Here is a 19782-nt window from a genome sequence, read left to right as displayed (position 1 = left end):
TCGTGGCGCATCGATTTCGTCGAAAAACTCGCCGCCTCCAACCAGATTTCATACCTCTTTTTTTTTGCGGAACCGTTGCGATTTTTCAGCAATTTTTCATTTATATTTTTCCTTTGAATTTTTTGTTTTATTATTATTATTATATATTTTATATATTTACTATTACTATTATTGTATATTTAATATACCTAGTATTATTATTTCATATTATCATATATTTATTATTATTATTATTTTAAATTTTTATATTATTGAACTATATGAGCGTTCCATTGAAATTGAATTCATTTCAAGTTGCAGCACACCATAACTTGTAACCTGAGCTGTCAGTTTTATTTTAATTCGCCGTTACCGGAAACCATATTTTTCCATTCATTGGCTCGAAATCCTATTAAAGAGATCGAAAATGCACGTTTGAGTTCCGGAATAAAAATTTATCGACACGCGCGAAGCGAATTTATAAACTCAATTTACAATCGCATAAATTGTACAGCGGCCGGAGTTACGAGGCTTTCGGAATTAAAACTCGCCGGCACTTCGTAAGTTAAATTTACAAACTCAATCACGAGTCGCGTTGATCCCGCCGTAGTTACGACCGCGAGGCTTCCGGAATTAAAACTGACGGCCGTGCGCGAAGTGAAATTTACAAACTCGATCTCTAATTAACATCGATTCGACGCCGGTCGAAAACTGCGAAGATTTCGGTGTCCGTATTAACCGGCGTTTCTGAAACGGAAACTGGATCGCGGAAACACCGTGTTTTCTAGCGATTCCGCGAGGGAATTTGTAATTAAAACTCATCGACACTCCTAAAACGAAGTGCACGAACTCGATGGTACTTATCTCGCGTAGTGGCGTACGAAAATTTTTAACTTCTTTCGATTATGATACACGCCGCTCGGACATTTTTCAATTTCACGGCTCCCTCGATTTTGTTAAAGAATATTCCTGTATTTTTTCTAAACATCCTTTCAATAATTATGAAAAACAAAACGAAGAACAAAAGATCAACGCAATTGATATTAAAAAATGAGAAACCTGCGGATCAGCAACAAGATTTTTATATTTAAAAAATATTACGCAATCGTAATAACCAGTAAAAATTATTAAAATCCTTAAGAAATACTGCCAGGACGGAAAGAATAAATTAGACCTCGCGAACGATCGTTCAAGTATTTACGCTTCCCTGAAAAATTGCAACTCGGAGGAGTACAGATTGCGTTTGTAGCAGAAACGAATCTCGTTCAAGGTCCGAGCCTAATAAAAATGGATCCGAGAGATGAAATTTCCCGGCTCCTCGGTCGGCGCTAATTGCCCGGCGACCAAGCGGAATTAGAGATGATACAGCAAGATCATCGTTCAACTTTTTACAACATCATCTCGTCGAGGGAAACAGCGCCCACCATTTTCCTATCTCCTCGCCGGAAACTCTCCTCGACCGTCCCCGGGAGCCGCGGGAAATCGCGCCGGCCTCCAAATTGAGATGCCCGACAGATTGAGACCAAACTGTCTCCGCGCCCTTCGAGACAGCTGATAGTGATTTATGTTCATGGAGACGAGCGCTAACTAATCTATCATTCCGCCGAATGCAAATCCGTCGATACCTCGATCGGTTATTGGCCACTTAGACCTGGACGTTCAAATTTATGAGAAAGCCCAAGTTCAACCGAACCCTAGTCCCACGTGGACGTTCTGAAAACTTTGCTATTTCCTTTGTGTTATTATATTTTGTCAGATAATATGGTAACTCAATACGATTTTATTAAATATTAAATGTACTACTACAATTCACATCAGTTTTTGTAAAATGTTCATTGCTTCTTTAATTGAGTTGGAAAATAATGTTAAAAAGTATCGTTAGCAATTATGCCATAAGACGTTTTGCTTTATAACGATGAAGAGATTGTGTTTACTTAGATCTTTTGTGTATTACAATCTTGATGTACGCTTGGACCAAAAAATGTATTCAATCGTTTTCTACGAAAGAATCTTTACAATGTCACAATCGTAAAATAAAAACTACGTTAAAGTAGAGCATTGCCTCTACGCTCTTTCCTACAGATGAAAATTGGCCTGATCCTCTTATCCAATAAAGGAGTACGATAGAAAGCAGCACAGCGGAATTAAAATAATCTAAAAGGGATAATCCCGATCGAAATGTTGTACACGGGACATCGATCAGTATCGCTCGCTATAAACCCGATACATTCGGTGAATCGACGAGCATAGTTTTTGGCGAAGGGGGCGCGCATCGATCCGAAGGAGTGCTGAGCCGCGTCCGGGCGCTGCTCGGGTTATTATCAGACCCGCGAGTCGGAAGCAATCGAAAGATTAAAGGCCCGGTTAATAGGACGAGTATTCGGGAGAGGGCGGGAACCCTTTAAAATTCGCGTCGTCGCGAGGAATTCCAGGGAAATGCGCCAGGGTATCCAATAAGACGAGAAGAAAAGAAAGGTTCGCTCGTTCGTTGAACGATGCTCTCTCTGCAGCGGTGCCAGGGCAGCGTCGCGGCGCTTCCTCGTGCCTAGTCTCATCATCTTTTCCCTCTTTTCCATTCCCATCTTTTCCTTCTCGTCGCCGGCGGTGGTTCCGCCTCGTGAGATCTTCCTTCTCGAGGAAGTTACGGCATTGCAGTGTGCAGAGGCCCTCCACCCTCATCCTCGCATCGATTCGACGGAGGCCCCTCCGAGCTTAACCCCCCGTCGCGACGATCTACAACCGCGCGACAAACATTCGGACACCTGAGAACCTTTCGGCGAACGTCTACGATTCTTCAAAAATTAATCGGACATTTTTGCTCCGGTCGATGCTTCTCGTTCCGACAGCGTGTCGCCTTATGGAATCAATTCTGTTGTCAATGCTGCGAATAGATTTCTGTGAGCAATTTTGTGGATACAATTCCATTTTAGAGATGCAATTTTCTAGTCAATTTTCTAGTTAATTTCATAGACACGATTTTATTGTCAAATACAGGCACGTTTCTATGATCTTTATGGACACGATCGCATGATAAGTTTTATAGACACCGTTCTACTATATGGTTAATTTTATAGACACAACACTCTGACAATTTTATAAGTGTAATTCTATGATCTATTTTATTAGGTACCACCACATGGTCAAATTTATGAGTCATATTTCTATACGATTATAATTCTTTGATCTATGCTTTCATTGTTGAAGCGTTTCCTTAAACACAAAGTAATAACAACTTGAAACCTCCTTGAAAACATGATTGTTCTACTTTTAACTTTCTAAAACATTTACTCAGCTTTCCTGTAACTAGACCGTTTCTGATAGTTCTTGAAATCTCGGAACGACCGACTGCACTAATGAATCTATCGATTAGAATGCGAAAGATGCAAGGTCGAATATAAAAATTGCTTTGAATTTTGAAGGTTGTCGGTTAAATTGTTAAAAGTTCTCGAATACATATTTTCCCGATAGGTTTACGGAGTGGTTTACTGGTAGCAGGCCTGTTTTACTGGTACACCTGATATAAAAGGCAGGTGCACGCTCGACTTACCAACGATCCGGCCGCGCGGCACGACGACGGAAAAGCCGATTGACCGGACCGAGCTGGCTTGGAACGTTTCGACAGGATACAGGGGATGCTAATAATATGATTAACCTGTCGAGGGGTGGAGTTTCTTGGCCATGCGGGCAACAAGAGTTACCGCGGCAACACGCGACAACACACCGGTTCACCAATTTCAAGAGAAACACAGGGGGGATATTGACTCTGTGATTAGGACTCCGGCAGCCTACTAATCGCGATATTGTCCGGCGTATTAGAGCTGTTCTTGGTCCTAATGTTCCCTTACTGGCGTTGCCGGGGCGCCCCAGGAGGCCTTGGCTCGTCGGCCAATCACAAGCAACCGGGAAAGACCAATCAGGCAACGATTAATTAACCATTGGCAGTCGGAGCCATTTGAACTCGAAATTCAACATAGTTTTTCTGATGTACATATAATATACCGTTCTACATAACCTAGTATATTTTACATAAAATTGTATTTTGTGATTCATACAGCAGCTACATTTTTAATCTTTTTTTTTAAAACGGAACAAAGGCGGCGAGTCTGAAACGCGACCAATGAATATTGTTTTAAAATAATGATAATATTGAATTTACTCAAGCTTTGTACAATTTTTGTGATATATATAAAAGTTTCTCACGGACACGTTTCGCTAATTTCAATGAAAAATTAATGAAAAAATCACGAGCCACTCGAATATTCTTTTTAATTAAGTAAATTCTTATTCTGATCTCGATCTATTCACATATTTTTATACCTCGATTTAACTGCCAATTTTTATGATCAGCCGAAGTCTGCATCAGGAGAAAATACTTTTATCTTGTTACAGGTTAGATCACTCCTCAAGGAGAGTTTTACGAGCTTTTTTCAGAGATTGAACACTCGAAATCCATCGAAACCTGGAAACCCCTTGGAACTAGAAAAAGTTTCGAGTTTGCGGGACTCGAAACTTTGTGCCATTTTTCTGATTCGAAAATATCGAGACTCGGTTAAATAATAATCTGTATGAACAATTTACAAGATTATTGTGAGGATATGAATTTATTATTATTTAACCAATAATAGTCCAACCGAATTTGTGTTGTAGATTTTGAACACATTCTTGTGATTTTTGTAATTATATTCGATAAATATTTGTATATTTGATAAATATTTATATTATCCAAAGAATTTGACAAGAGTTTTGTACCTGGAAAAATAAATACTTCTTTGAAAAAGATGAAAAAGAATGAGCGCCCCACGTTTCGAGAGTATCGAGACTTCAAAATTCGCGAATCTAAAAATCAGGTTACGATGCTGCGACCTCTTATCTACACATTTTTGAGGCGCGTCCTTCGAAAAATATAAAAAGCGGTAAAGAATATAAAACAGCTAGATCTTTTTTTGCGGCGATATTTTTCCCCGTTTTCCTGCAGAATTATATAGATGGGATTTGCGTAAAGATACGAGTTCTAATTATCGTTGCGCCGGTTTTATTACACATTTCGTAGCGGCTCTTTCGGAATGAATTCGCGGAGGATGCAATGTGTTATCTGGCGGGATAAAAGCGCATAAACTCCAAGTAATTCGTCGTGCGAACCGTAAAAAGTGCGCCGTGACGCGGTTCATTTGTGACTTCCGTTCTCTTGCGGGAAGAAACGTTGCACCAAAACTGCGCTCCGTACTTATATTTCGCGGAGCTATTTTACTTCTATCGTAAATTTAGAATTCAATTAACACAAACAAAATTCCGGGACCCCTTTACTTTTCATTTTCAGACTCGCGGTTCTCCGATCTTGCGGGAAATTCAGGAGACAATATTTGTCGGAGAAATTGCGGGACTCGGCGGGCAGAAATTGTTAGCGGAACGGAATCGCGAGAGCGTTTAGACAAATCGCGGACACAAATGAATATCGCGGGATTTCGAGTGATAGGGGGAACACGTGCCGCAACGGTCCGGAGTCACAGAAATAACTAACCGCGTTTCGTGCCCGGCCGCGATAGGGGTGGACAAGCACTTTGACGCGATGCTTGGGCGAGCATCAACAGCGGTAATCAAGCTCGAATCAACAACGGCCCGTTTACTTAGCTAATTCTCGAAGCGAGCGTTCTTTGGGGGACGATAGTCTTCGTTCCCGAGGCATCGCCTGGGAATCGCGTGACGATTCGGATATACGTGGCTCGGCCGTATGACACCGTTCTCTTTAAAAGGTAGACGAGCGGTCTCGCAGACGCGATCCTTTGGGGCTGTCACGCTCGAATATTAACCCTTTGAGCACGGATCTTCTTTTAACGAACAGCGCGGTAATCGTTTTCGTTGCGGAGTGCCTCGGTCGTCCGACGTTATCGACTTTGATTCACGTCGATATCTCATCCCTCGAGAAAAATCCTGACGAAATTGCATGCTACGAATTTCTTTCAGGTTGTTCGTTCGCGTTTCACGCGATTATATCAAGACCACGATGCACTACAAAATATACTATCTTTAATTCTTTAGTATGCGGCTGAAATTAATTCTTTTCTCTCATTTACTCATATACGTGAGCAATATAAATAAATATTTATGTCAGGAATAAGTAAAAAGAAGTGAACAGTGAAAATGACTTAACAGAGAAAAATAGTAAGATTGTGAATATGTAAATATAATACAAAGTAAGTTGAATAATAAAAGAAAGTGTAGCGAAAATAATTCTTAAATAGTAGTTATAGTAAAAGAATTTTAATCTTCCTATAGTCGAACATTGATACGGAAAATTATGTGCGCGTTTATAAAATGAAAATGTCGAAGATTATTTACAAGATCTTGTTAAAGGACGCGAAGCTGTTTTTTTCTCGTCGATCTTTCGTTCGGTCCGATACAGCGGAAGCACCGCGATCCACTTTCTTCCACAGATAACGATATCGAGGTAAATCAAGACGATATTGCTGGATGACCTACTCCGAGAGACCGATTAGGCCATCACAATGGGATTACACTACCAGCCGAAAGTTTGAAATTAGTCTATAAATTGATTCGGTAGATCGAAACAAGCACGCCGAGTTAACAAACTCGGGCAACTGTGAACGCTCGCATTGATTTGAAAAGACAAACAACAGCAGCGACTGCTTTTAGAAATATTTGCACGATGTTAGAAGAAAGTTGGTCTAAACATTTCCAAGTGACTGCAAACTTTTTCTCGGCAATGTATAGTCAGGTCTTTGCCCCGACGAAAGTGTAAAGACGGTAAAACAAAACTTAGCAGAATCATTTATTAACTTGTTTACTTATTTTTAGGACGCAGTCCTTTTACGTCGGGTTGAAAATTTTATGTAAAAATAAAATTGATGTGAAAATTAATCATGAAGTATTTAACATTTGAATGATTAATTCCAGGTGACCCTATAGATGATTTAAGAGCAATTAACCATCCATTGAAAAAGGGAATGATATTGCAATAAGCATTTCAGGTTGAGCACGAACTATTCACATTGCGATTGAAAACGAAGCGCAATTCGTTCCGGTAAAAAATATTTGCGAAAATTCAAGTGATCCCAACGGATTCGAATTCTCAACAGGGGAAATAATTCTGCCCCTCGCGGAGCATGCAGGAAATGTTCGGTTCACGCGAAATGCCGCAGTCGTCGCTCGGGTAATCGAGCCAGACCCGACAACAATAGTTTTTGTTGAACATGTCCATTGTGAAACAACCACCTGTAGTCGAACACCCTGTGGACTCGCAGCGTCGCTTGGGTTCAAACGCGGAGCAGAGCTACCGCGACAATGTCTACACCGAGAATCAGGATCGAAAGGACATCGCTACCTAAACAAACTCCTGGGCTACCGCATAGATATCCACTGTCCTGTCCTAAGCAAACACAGCGCACGACTTTCGTCCGCCGAGGTTGCAGCCAGTGTTCGCAGGTAAATAAGTCACGCAAGGAGAGGGGGTCGGCGGTGCATGCGCAGGAGTCCCGCACAGCGGAGTAGCGCTGTTATATTGGGTTGATCGATAAGTCATAGTCTTCTACGTTGCCATCTATTAGGAAAAAACGCAGTTACGTATTGGCCAACCCCAATAATTCTGAACTACGATCGCGACAAAATGTAGAGCCTCTCTCAAATCGTTGAAAATTATAACGTTCACTCGGTAGACGCGTCATGCCGCGAGATTCCTAGCGCATGCGTCGCCACCCCACTCCTTGCGTAACTACTTTTCCTGCGAATATGCAGCCGCACGATTTAAATGTTACAGGCACTCGTCGGCTGTGAAAATTGTTGGGGCATGCGACGTTCGCCAGCGTAGAAGTTCCCTTGTTTAGAGTACGTGCAATAACAGTCGTCAACGTTGTACCGCGGGGATGACAGAAACAGCGTCAAGTTAAAAAGTTCAAGCAACTCTCGCGAACCGTAGAGGAACAGTACTATTATACGGCGAATAATTTGTGTTCTACTTTCTGCGCGGTCGCGTTCTCTTAGACAAATTTTTGCGAATAACAATTGCGAGGACAGATCGAGCGTACGCGTACGACTTGAACGAGCACGTTGAGAATTTTTGTAGATTTTCCTTGGATAGATCTTTGGTCGGTAAGACGACCGAAAGGAACAGAACTTTAATAAACATAAATCATGAAAACTAATAACAATACAATTTTCAGTCGACCTGTTACGTGCAAATGCTCGCGTGACAATAGTTCGAACCAATCAAGAGAACTTAAAGCTTCAAAAATCGACAGAACCTTCCACGCCAATTTCTGCGGCAGAAGAATAAACGAACGTCCGAAATGCGCGAACTATTTCGATTAAATGAAACAGTTAACGAGGAAGGAATAATTCGCTCGGAACTTTTCGGGAACCAGCACATTGAGAACGCGGCGTAAAATCGTTGAGGAAAGTACAGCACAGCGAACGATTGTTCGACCGTGTTTCCGGAACCGCTGATTCCGAAGACAAACACAGTAGGCTCGTAACGAAATGAAACCGCGATGACCGTGCGTGTGCATTAATTCCGATCGGTGCACTCTATCTGCACACAATTATGCAGTCATTAGCGTGCCGGCGCGTCCCGTTTTCAGCAATCGCTAATCAGTGCCAATAAGAGAATTATATTTCACGCCCTCGACGTTGCGCTCGATTGACAGCGATTTCGGCGCGCGCTACCATATTAACCCTGCGATGATGACGGTGCCCTGCGAGCTCGCCGCGTGGGAGTATTCGAACCGGTCGCAACGAGCTCGTTGATCCGGAGCTTGAAATCGTTTACAAAGTTACGACAACTTTGCAATTTCTTGCAGCGTAAAACAGATTCGTGGAAATTATTAGCAAATACATTGGCACCATAAAATACAGATAAATTAAGGAAAAATAAAAATGCAACGAGTCACGCAAATTCATTGTAAAAAAATAATTAGTCTAAACGATAACATTAATAATATAATAATAATACAATACGAAGCATTACCTTTTTAGGTATCGAGAATGAATAAGGAGAAAGTTTTCAATTTTTGTGTTATATAACTCGAGCCAGAGGAAAATCGATTCGGAGCGAACAGTGTCGCATGAAAAATATCGGGGAACGCTGCGCCACGATTTCTGAATAAAATTACCAAGCGATAGTTCACGCCGTTTGTTATCGTGCGAAATGCGGAGTGGTAAAACGGATCGACAGAGCGTGATTCGGAACGGTAACGCGAGATAAGAGGAGAGATAATCGATGGCGGGACGAGCGACAGGTCTCTCCAGGTATTCCGACAATTTCGCTTGGATCGTGACTGCCGTGCCGTGAAAAATAACGAGAGTATAACCGCCTCTGGCGACGGTGCTCGCCGGGCTGATTTATCAGCCCGCGATCTGGATAAAGCAATTAGCGTCGCGACGAGCCTCCCACGGCGCGATACATCTTCCTCGACCTCCAATCGAAATTCTTTCCTAGCCAACTACCACGAGGGCGTAATCGCGGCCGCCAAGGTGCCATAACTTGCCCTCTAAACGTCCTAATAGACGTCCGTCTTAGTAACGACCCCTCTGTCACGCTCGTTTCGATGGTTCCAGCGACGATTATTCCATCAGACAACTTATGGACTTGATCAGGACTTTCGTCTTCCAATGGATTTTCCAATGATATGTTGTAAAGTGTTCGATAAAATAAATCACTCATTTCACTAATGTAAGCGATCTCTGAGATGGTCGCCGGTCAGGCGGCGCACTATTTATGTTTCCGAGATAAGGAGGTCTCTGTTTAGGTGATGAGATGGTTCATCGAGGGGAGGAGGCCCTTTTTCCGAAGAGAAAGGGCAGTCGAATAAAGATCTTTGAGAAAGAAGCAGCCCACCTAATTCCTCACCTTGTGTCATCTACACTAGCATCTCAAAAATGATTTTATACGCAGCTTTTGAAACAGACTTTCCCAAAAGCGGTCGAATCAGCGCGGAAAGGGTGACTGATGCATAAGAATCTTTCGGGAAGAGCCTTCTAGAAAATATCGAAGGAAGTTCTAGTCAACATGACTATAAAATGAATCGTGGAACAAGAGATCGACACAACCTTGACATTCGATTCTCGATTGTTGAATTCTGAAATATTTGCGCGAGAGGTACTTGGACCGGGATTCCAGGTTCGATAGACATTTTTCGAGACTGCAGTCGATGGAACAGTGTATCGGCGTGCCCGAAACGATAACAACAAGGTAGCGGCAGCCGCGGGGGCGGTGGTATCGATTGCCGGTGATCCGGTTGGCGTCCTCTAATCGAGGATCGTTCCTCGGTGTTGTATAACAGCGCACGAGGAGCTGCGAACGCCGATAAATCTCGGGACGCACGCGTCTCCTGGAGACGCGAGGGCGACGCGTTCATACGGAAAGTTCCGCGAAGTTAATTACAAGAGCAGTCTCCGGTGCTCGTTACGCGGCCAGACTGCAGACGAGGGGGCCGCTGGATCCTTTAAATGGAATTTTCATCCCGGCGCGAAGGCGGGGCTGTCGCTTTCTACCCAGAAATTGAGAAGCGACTCGACTTCCGCGAATTCCGCTCTCTCCTCTCTCGCTGGCCATGATAAATAAGATACCGCCGCTGCCGGGTTCGCAACTTTTAATTAAATTTCCCGGCCGAAATGATTCGGCCGTCGTTGGCCGCCGTGACGGCGATCGTCGCTTAATTACGCGGCCACGAAGAAACAATCGGGTCCCCAGAATTTACGGCTCGCGGACGCGAAACGCGGATAAATCAATTGGCCGAATGGAGTTTTCGCCGGCCGATTAATTTATGCATTAACGCCGCCGACGAATTCTGATTTATCGCGCAAATATTTCGACGGACAACGAAAGAGCTGACCGCGCCGGGTCGATCGTGTGTCGCGTGTGTGCTCGCGTTTCTGGTCGCGATCGATTCGAGACTCCGAGGCTGCCTCGGATGGAGGGGAATTGGTTATCTGGAGGACCACGCTTCGCTGGAATCGCGATCCCGGAAGAGATCGGACTGGCAGAAAGCGTCGAGTCTCGCGATGGAAACGCCTTCTATTCTACCCGCCTTTAAGCGTCGATCTATTTCTGATTTTCTTTTGGCTTTCGATTCGTCAGCTCCTCCAATCTGCAGTCATTGTTTCTGCCGTTGTTTTCGACGATACGGCTGGCAAAGTCCAGAGGAGTGCTGTGATTCTCGATTAAACCGCTTGTTCCGGATCAGCCGATGAAGGAAAGAATACGTCTAATAAAATGATCGAAATCTTTTCTTAGACCGTCACTGAAGGAATGCAGAAACCATCAAGAATGAAAGACAATTCTTAAATGTTGCTATTGCCTACAGCAACAAGGACTGTAAGAAATTTTTTCATACGAATTACAAGATAAAATTAAAAAATTTTTTTATTTATAATATCCGAATAAAGAAATATATTCTGTGACTTCAATAATTACGAAGTTGTGATAGATTTAGGTTAACGCAATTGCTGTTAACACTATTTTAAAGGAATCTGTTCTATACGCCAGCATTTCTTCTTTTTTAAATAAGTAAATAAGAATTAAAAAAATAATTAATAAACCGCTCTTTTTCGTTAGCGATGACCTTTTAACAGAAACTTATCGCTGTGTGCGTTTACCACCGGATACGTCGTAGTTGACGCTGAATGCGTTGAACAACACAGTCATGCATAAAAATTTCCAACCTCGTCGAGAAAAGACGGAAGATTCTTCAACTAAAAATACAACAGAAATTGGATGATTGCTAGAAAAAAAAATGTCTCACAGCAAAAGCACAGTAGAAATGTGTCCCTAATGGTTGGAAGTGCATAGGGATCTATATCGATCGCGGTGTCTGTAGCTTAGAAAAACTTGCAGCCGTTGAAGGTATTTCAGACCGATAATAATTCATCGTATCGGACGAGTAGAGCTCTCGGTTAAAAATTTCAGGGCCCGCGAGCAGCGCGACACAGCCCTGCCGGAGACCGATTTAAACTGCCAGTTCGATCAGCAACCTACAAAGCTCGACTTAAAGCCCCCGCGTTCCTTCAGAAATTGTAATCTCGGGGGTAATCTGACCGTTCGCGAACCTCTGTGCCACTTTTTTCGCGTGTCCCGATTGCTCATGGACGCGGAAGATAACCCGAAACGTAGAGACAAAGGTCGATGGGTAACGGTGGGGAAAAGGGGGCGGCAGGAGGGCGGCAAGAGAGAGAGAGAGAGAGGGCGGCAGTAGATAAGCAGTCAGTTGGCTGCTTATACCCTGACCGACGGGTCGCATTAAAAATATACAAGAAAGTTGTTATTGCGATCATATTCCTGGGAAAATGCTTCTGAAAATGTGTGCGAAAGGCATCGCCGAGTCAAAACGATATTACACAATTCACAGAAATTATAGTGCAGAAACTTGCCGTGCATTCATCGGCAACTGTTTTTTTTAATGATTACGTCGGAGCCACCCAAACGCGATGCATACAATTCAGAGTTTATCTTCCTGGTTTGCTCGATAAATTAAAAGAGTCGTTGAATTATTGTTTCCTTGGACAATAACCGTACAGATTTTTTCATTGAGATTTAAAGACTAATAAGTAGACTGCGGACTTTATGCAATGTTTTATTACAGTATTACTGACTCATTAAAATAATTAAAGGAAGCAGTTGATTTTTATTTAATTTCTGTTTCGTACAATCATGCTTAAAAACTTTTATTTTGCACTATTTATTTTCGCAGTTTCTACGACTCCTTCATATTCGCGGATTTTGTAAAAGTTGTAATTGTTCTCCACGGGTGGTCTGACACCTCTTTGTTCCTTTCCTAACAATTTTTTTATATGCGAACATAAACACTATTTTCATTTTATAATAATTTTAATAGTGTTATTATTCTGGTGAATTTTTGTAGAGAAACTAGGAGAATACTCGACCCGTTGATGATAAACAAATGAATACATGAATTCGAGCATTCACGTTCGTCATATGTCAAAGTTTACTATAATCAGCAACAATCGGAACTAGAAAAATGTTCTTCTGAATCGAGCGAAATGAACGACGCAATCAACTGATATTCAATCAAATTAGAATATAATAAATCTCGCCGCAGGCATCAAAAAGTGCAAGCGGCGGCTGACAGTGCCATTGAAAACGTTTAAATAGAGCCTAATAATATCCAATCAACTCTAATAATAATTGCCAATTCGTCGTACATTAATCACGAGCCATTCCCCGGCAGCATAATTTCGGCCAAAATAAACAGACTCGTTGAAAATTCAAATCAACTTGAAACCCTCCTCGACGCGATTCAATCTTTCGTCCTAGAAAACCGCGGGCAAGGTTACCGTCGCTTTTTTCTTGCCGCATCGTCGTCGTCGCCGTCGTCGTCGTCTTGGTCGCCGTCTTCGTGACGACTCCGTCGCCGGCGCGGCGCGTTTCAGCCATTCCGAACTACGCGCTCGGATAAGTGTACTAATTAAGCGCGCCGTTGGATGCAACGCGGGTAATTGGACCATCTCCCGTCTCGCGCCGGGATTTTTCGCTTGAATTTGTTCATCAAGATCGACCTTGCGCGCGATACAAAGATGGGCGCGCACGCGCGCACACGCCGAGCCGTGTCGAGCTGAGCGGAGCGGTTTTCCCACAGTTTTCCCACCGTTTTCCCACAGTTTTCCCACCGTCCGACGGAAAATCCTGTCTCCATCTACCGACATCACCGCCCCAAGAAGGATTACTCCACTCAACTCGTCCCGTCGCGTCGCGTCGATTGGAAAACGGCGACTGCAATATTCGTCAGAAAACCACTGGGCCGTCGATGCTCTTATGCATTGAATACGCTCGACGTTTGCGAAATCGCTGAGAAAAGCATTCCGCACTGATCCGATAAAATCGCTTATTTATTATATTTTCCAGTATTATGCGCTTAAACTATATCTGTTATACGCTCATTATTTGACTGCGGATTCTGTATATTTACGACAAGAATGGATGGCTGAAATTGAAAACGGTGAAAAGATTCGGAAGAGCTGGCGTGCTGGTGTGCCGATTTTACCTTATTAAAGTTATTAAAGAAAGAAAGAAGATTAATAAAAACAAAATACTATTTTAAACGAAGATTTACTTCTCTGCTATTTTTTAGTATTTTTAGTATGAAATATTTCGATTGGGAGATGCAAACAGTTTTTGTTCGTCTAAAAGTTTACCCGAACCTAAAAATTTGGTTGTCCAGACACGTGACAAGATTTGAAATACACCAGAACTTTTTGAACGTATTCGGCGGTACTATATTTGTTGAACTGATAAAACATACAAAATACTAAACAGCTAAATATAAATAAGCAGCTGTTAAATATGCAAATAAATGTACAGATGTTATTATTATTCTTGTACCGTTCTTCACGAGTCGATTGCAAAGACGTCTTATTGTCCGATGATTAATTAAAAGCAAGCTACTCCGTCTAGTCTGATGCATCAAAGAATTACGTCTTCACCTCATTAAGGTCTTAACGAACAAGTTGGAAAGCGAGTTGTTAAAGGTATAATTAAAGCATAAAAATTGTCGTCCGCCCGAACACCGACGGCAGTCCTTTGAACGAGAATGGGCTGTGAGCATCTTTCCACCGCAGTGTAGCTATAGCCTCGCCGAGCTCTTCGCGAAGTATAATTTCGCTCTCGTACAGTAACATTCCGTCTTTCAAACGTTCAAAGTCACTCGAGCAACTATGTACGCGGGCTTCTTCGACCAGACTGCAGAACTTCGTGGTTAATTGTCACTTTGCGAAGTGTGCGGGAAAATAATACGGGTCCCGGTGTTGTATCTATCCGACGAGCATCGCGAATCGACGTGACAGGTGAGCACGACTCGAAAATAAATGTCTTTTTTTATCGCAGGTCGATGAAGACGCGATAGAGAGCCGTTCGATGGCCGGGGTCCGCGAATTCCGTTCTATTAACCAGAGTGCACAAAGGATCACCTGTGCCGGATCACCTGGGGATCAAAAGTAATTGGAAGGACGGCGAGGGTGGAACGGGGTTTGATAAAGGGGCTGATAAAGGGGTTGATAAAGGAGCTGGGGAAAACGAGACCGCGACGAGACGATGACGAAGCGGAACGCTCGTCGATGATCTATAGGCCAATGTCGCGAGGTTCGCGATCCTTTGGTCGTTTTGTTTCTACGTCGACCGACGCGACGGAATGACGGTGAAAAGAGAAAAAAAAGAGAGAGACGAGTACCGTCGGCCCGTCAACGTGACGGGGAAGAGCGTCGACGAGCAGCCGTGCAAGCAGCGGACGAAGTCACGCGACGCTCCTCGCGAGAACGGAACCGATGAAGTAAACCTACGTCGAACGTGGGAGCCGTGGACGAGGGACGATCGATCCGTCGACGAGCTATAAAGAACGCGAGGATCCACGAACGAGGATCGCGCGATGGCCGCCGTAGATCGAAAAAGATCCGATTTGCTTTACGTAACTTCGATTCGAAAAGTTCCATCGATACTTTCTAGGCTGTCTGGAAGTATGCTGTTTTATATCCGTCGAGGATTTATTATTAACGAACTGTGGATCTTGTGCAGCTGACAGTGACATCGTGATCTAGAGAGAATGCTGACCCCGCAACCGAACGAATAATGTTACAAGCAATAGGCGATCACGTGGTTCTCGTTTCGCAAGTTTCGTCTCCTTCCTATCGCTGTAATTGAACCACGGTCGTTTTCCTGAAATTTTAATTCGCCGCTCGAAAGGGTTGGAATCGATCAGAAATTTGCATGCTTTCTTATGCATTCCATTTGGTCGGAAAACAAAATTAGAAGTTCGTTAAAATTCATCAAACATTAAATTGTACGAGTTTTCAAAAAATCCTGCATACAGCGGCTCCATTAAATCTGCAGTCGATTTATCAAGAACGTACGACTTTTTATCCGCTGCCCTATAAACCGGTAGAGCGCAATGTATTTCTTATGGTTGTGACATTGACATCCTTCCTAGATTGTGGCACGATGTCAATGGACGAACTTGGAATCATCGAAAATAGATTTCTCATTGCTAACATCGAGCAAAAACCGTGATAGCAAATGGTAGACTGATTTACGACCTCGTCGTGCACGTAATTATTACTGATCCGCACAGTGCCAATAAGAAATCGCAAACACCTCTGAGCCAAGCATATTCGACAAGATCTAGATTGCATCGATGTTCCACTCGTTCGAACGAAATTTTCGAGAAGAAACTGCGTGGTGGTGGCACCATTTGGCTGTTCCGCGAGTAACAAGAACTTCCTTTTATATACCCTGACAGAATGAATAGCGTAAACACGGCCACATTCCGTGGAACGACGTAGAGAAATAGTAAATGGAATGGGAACCTCGAATAAAGATCCACGCTACATTCATCGTAACCGCAACGTAGATCCTCGTTCGAGGTTTCCGTGGGATCGTGTTTTCGCGTTTCATCCTGGAGATGGGGAAAGACAGATTCCTCGTCTTGATGGAGGGAACGGTGTTATGATCAGGAGAGCGTGTATTATGGTGTGCGTGCGGGGGTGTGAACGTAGCGTATCGGTAAACGGGAGTGCGACTTACCGAGGGCATCAGCTGATCGGTGGACCTGACCCGGGTCACCTTGTTTCTGTAAATCAATCTCTTGACGAGCTTCTCCATCGGCTGGTTCCACTTCATGAAGCTCACGTACGCCAAATAGAACCCGAAGAGCACGAGCGCCTCGTACCAGTGAATATAATTATCGCGGAAGAAGTAGATCAGGGTGAGCAGGCTGACGCTGTAAAAGGTGCAGTCGCGGAACAGGGGCCACCATGTGAGGGAAAGTACGGTACGCGAGAATATGGCGCACATCCCGATCACGAACAGGATATTGAAGACGGCGGAACCGACGATGGTGCCGATACCGACGTCGTCGAACGACACGAACACGCCGATTATCGATGTGAAGAGTTCCGGGGCCGAGCCGCCGGCCGCCATGAATGTGGCGCCGGCCACGTCATCGGCGATCTCCAGCTTCTCGATGATCACGTCCAGCGAAGGGACAAAGAACTCGTCGCAGACGATCGCCAGCGCGACGAACATGTAGACCACGCCGATTACGTGGAGGATCACGGCGCCCTGGCGCCGCTCCTGGAGCGAGAACAGATCCACCGGAAAGAGCGGCGCCTTCTCCTCGGTCATGTTGCCGCCGACCTTCTGATGATGATGGTGATGGATGGTAGCGTTGTACCCGGGATCCGAGGGGTCCTGCTCATTGTTCAACAGAACGGACCCGTTCACCGAGTAGACCGACCAGGGCGTAGCTGTCGAGCTGGTGCTCGTCTGCAGAATGATGGGGTTGTTTGGCGCCGGCCTGTGCCCCATCGAGGCGGCTGGGCCCAACGCCAGGGCCAGCAGGGCCGAGACCAGTCCCGCGACCGCCAGCCGCCTCCTCCTCCTCCAGCATGTACCCCGTTCGCCACCGCGGCCGGCCACGATCATCGTTGCCGTCGTCGGTGGTGTTGCTGGTGCTGGTGCTGGTGTATCGCACCCTCGAGGACGTTCGCCGTCGTTAGCGAGTCCTCCGTCCTCCTCCTCCTCCTTCTCCTTCCTCGTCTTCTTCTTCTCCGTCCGCCTCCACCTCTTCCACCCTCGCCGCCTCCTCCTCCACCGACTCCACCACCTCCTCCTCCTCCTCCACCACCTCCTCCTCCTCCTCCTCCTCCTCTTCCGCTCTGGCCTCCGTCGCCGTCTCCTCCTTTTCCTCCACCACCACCACCACCTCCGCCTCCTCCACCACCTCCTTCTGCGTGTCGTATCGTGTCGCGGCGCGGAGGGTGTACGCCAGCAGAGGTACCCTACTAAGGCTGGGTCATGTTGGAACACCGAGGAGCTGCTCTCGCATGCTCCTCCACCTTCGATGGTTCCCTCCGACGAGTGGACCTACCTTTCACCGCTTTTCTTTCCCCCCCGCCCCCTATTATCGCGAACACTTCTTTCCCGACCCGACACACTTTCAACGACTCCACTTCTCTCCACGATTCGAACTCTTCTACTTCTTCCTCTTCCTCTTCTTTTCCTGTATCTACCCTTGCCCCAACCTTGCTCTCCTCATAAACCTAGAGTCCTCCGTCTCTACCTCTCTCTCTCTCCCTCTTTCTCTAACTTCCTCGCTACGTCGTTCTCGAGCGTTGTCCTCGCGCAGTCTCTGTGTCCCTTCGATGTCACTTCCAGAAACAATGTCACTGACAGTGACTCACTGTTCGTATAAACGACACACCGGAGAACAGAAACTGGACTAGCGACTACGTTCCTGCCGCGCAACCACGGTCTCTGTCTCCCGACGATCGCTAACGTTCCGTCGTGACACCGTCCTGGACAGAGAGCCCTGTCGCTCGTGTTTCACACTGTTCGCGGCTGAAGATCCTCTGTTTTACGCCGCGTTTCCTGCTTCACGGCGGCGTCGTTCACAGTCCTTGTCCCCGTCTTCGTCCTCGTCTTCGTCTTCGTCCTCGTCGTCGCCGTCGTGATCGCTAGGATGCGGTGGATGGTGCATATAACCCTGGATGAATATACAGGAGCAGCAGAACGGCGCCCCCGCCGCGATGCCCGCCCGCTGCACACTGGAACAACCCTGTTCCGTTCCGTTACGTTCCTCCCTCCCGAGGGCCCCTCTCCCACCGCCCTCCACGCCTCCTCACCGTCGTCTCCCCTGCCCTCCCTCCCACCGCCATTCGGCCGTTCTCTCGCCCCTCTCGGCCGATCTCTTTCGTTCCACGCGGTGACACGCGCACCCTCTCTTTTCGATTCCTCCTTCCCTTCGACGTTTGTTCCTCGCATCAGCTTCTTCCGTTTCCTTCACCGACATTGGGTGTCTTCTGTCCTGCTCCTCCTACTTCTTTTCTACCTCGTCATCTTCCTCCTGCTCGCGGCTCCACGCTATTCTCTCCGTTCCTCTCGCTCCCGTGGCCACCCTCTCACCTCTCGCTCCCCCGAACAGCGTCTTCGTCGTAGTCGTCGTCTTCGTCGTCTTTCTTACACCCCCAAGCAGAACCACGACAGGATCGCGTCACTGTCGCTCTCTCGCTCTGAACCCCGCGTGCTCCACACCCTGACCGAAACCCTCTCGCTCCCTCCCCCGCGGCTTATCCCTCTTCTTCGACAACACTGCCCGGCCCCGCGCTCTCCAATCCCTAAAACAGAGCCTCCTCTCTTTCTAGCTGCTCGACGATCTCTTTCTTCAGTGGCTCCTCTCTCTCTCTCTCTCTCTCTTTCTCGCGCTCTCTCTCTCTCTCTCTCTCCGCGCTCGTTCCTCCGCCACCCTGACCCCTTTCAACCCCACCGACCATGAGGAGCCACCCTCCGCTATCTCCCGTTTCGCTCCACGCCGCTCGACACCCTACTTTCCTCTTCGTCCCGCTCGAAATTCTGCCCCACCCTCAGCCACCTAGACACCTGGTGGTGGTAGACCGTGGAGGTGGTAGGCCTGCACACCTCTCCGACAACCGTCAGTTCGTGCAAGCTTCCTGGAGAGCCTCGGCCTGTGTGAGTGAGAGTGCGCGCGGCTGCGCAACCCTCGCCGGGCCTCCCGCTCGATATCGCAGAGTCGACTCTACGACTCGACATTACGAATCCGACATATACCGGGTGATCGGGATCATCCGATCACTCGCCAAAGGGAGACTGGCCGTGGACCATCGGGCCTTCGCGCGACACGCGACCATCAACGCGAGCCACGGCAGTTGAACCCTTCGGGGACACTTCGCCGCCCACATGTCCCGACGCTCGCGAGGCTATTGCTACTTCAGACCTGGAAATTCATTTTTTTGCTGGTTTATCGCGTCGACTATATCAGGTTAACCCCGTCC

General features: G+C 45.9%; 1 protein-coding gene across 1 annotated transcript in view; it reads right to left on the bottom strand.

The window, feature by feature from the left end:
• Nckx30c (solute carrier family 24 member Nckx30C) overlaps positions 1-17558 on the bottom strand; it is a 112058-nt gene extending 94500 nt beyond the window's left edge. The window contains exon 1 of the mRNA XM_078193687.1: positions 16517-17558. Within this exon, the coding sequence (XP_078049813.1) occupies positions 16517-17416 (900 nt within the window). The 5' untranslated portion in view covers positions 17417-17558. The remainder of the gene's footprint in view (positions 1-16516) is intronic.
• Between the last annotated feature and the right edge of the window lie 2224 nt (positions 17559-19782).

The sequence above is a fragment of the Augochlora pura genome, chromosome 10, assembly GCF_028453695.1.
Source record: "Augochlora pura isolate Apur16 chromosome 10, APUR_v2.2.1, whole genome shotgun sequence".
NCBI lineage: Eukaryota > Metazoa > Arthropoda > Insecta > Hymenoptera > Halictidae > Augochlora > Augochlora pura.
Note: the sequence above shows the minus strand (reverse complement) of the source record. Positions and strands in the feature narration are given on the sequence as shown.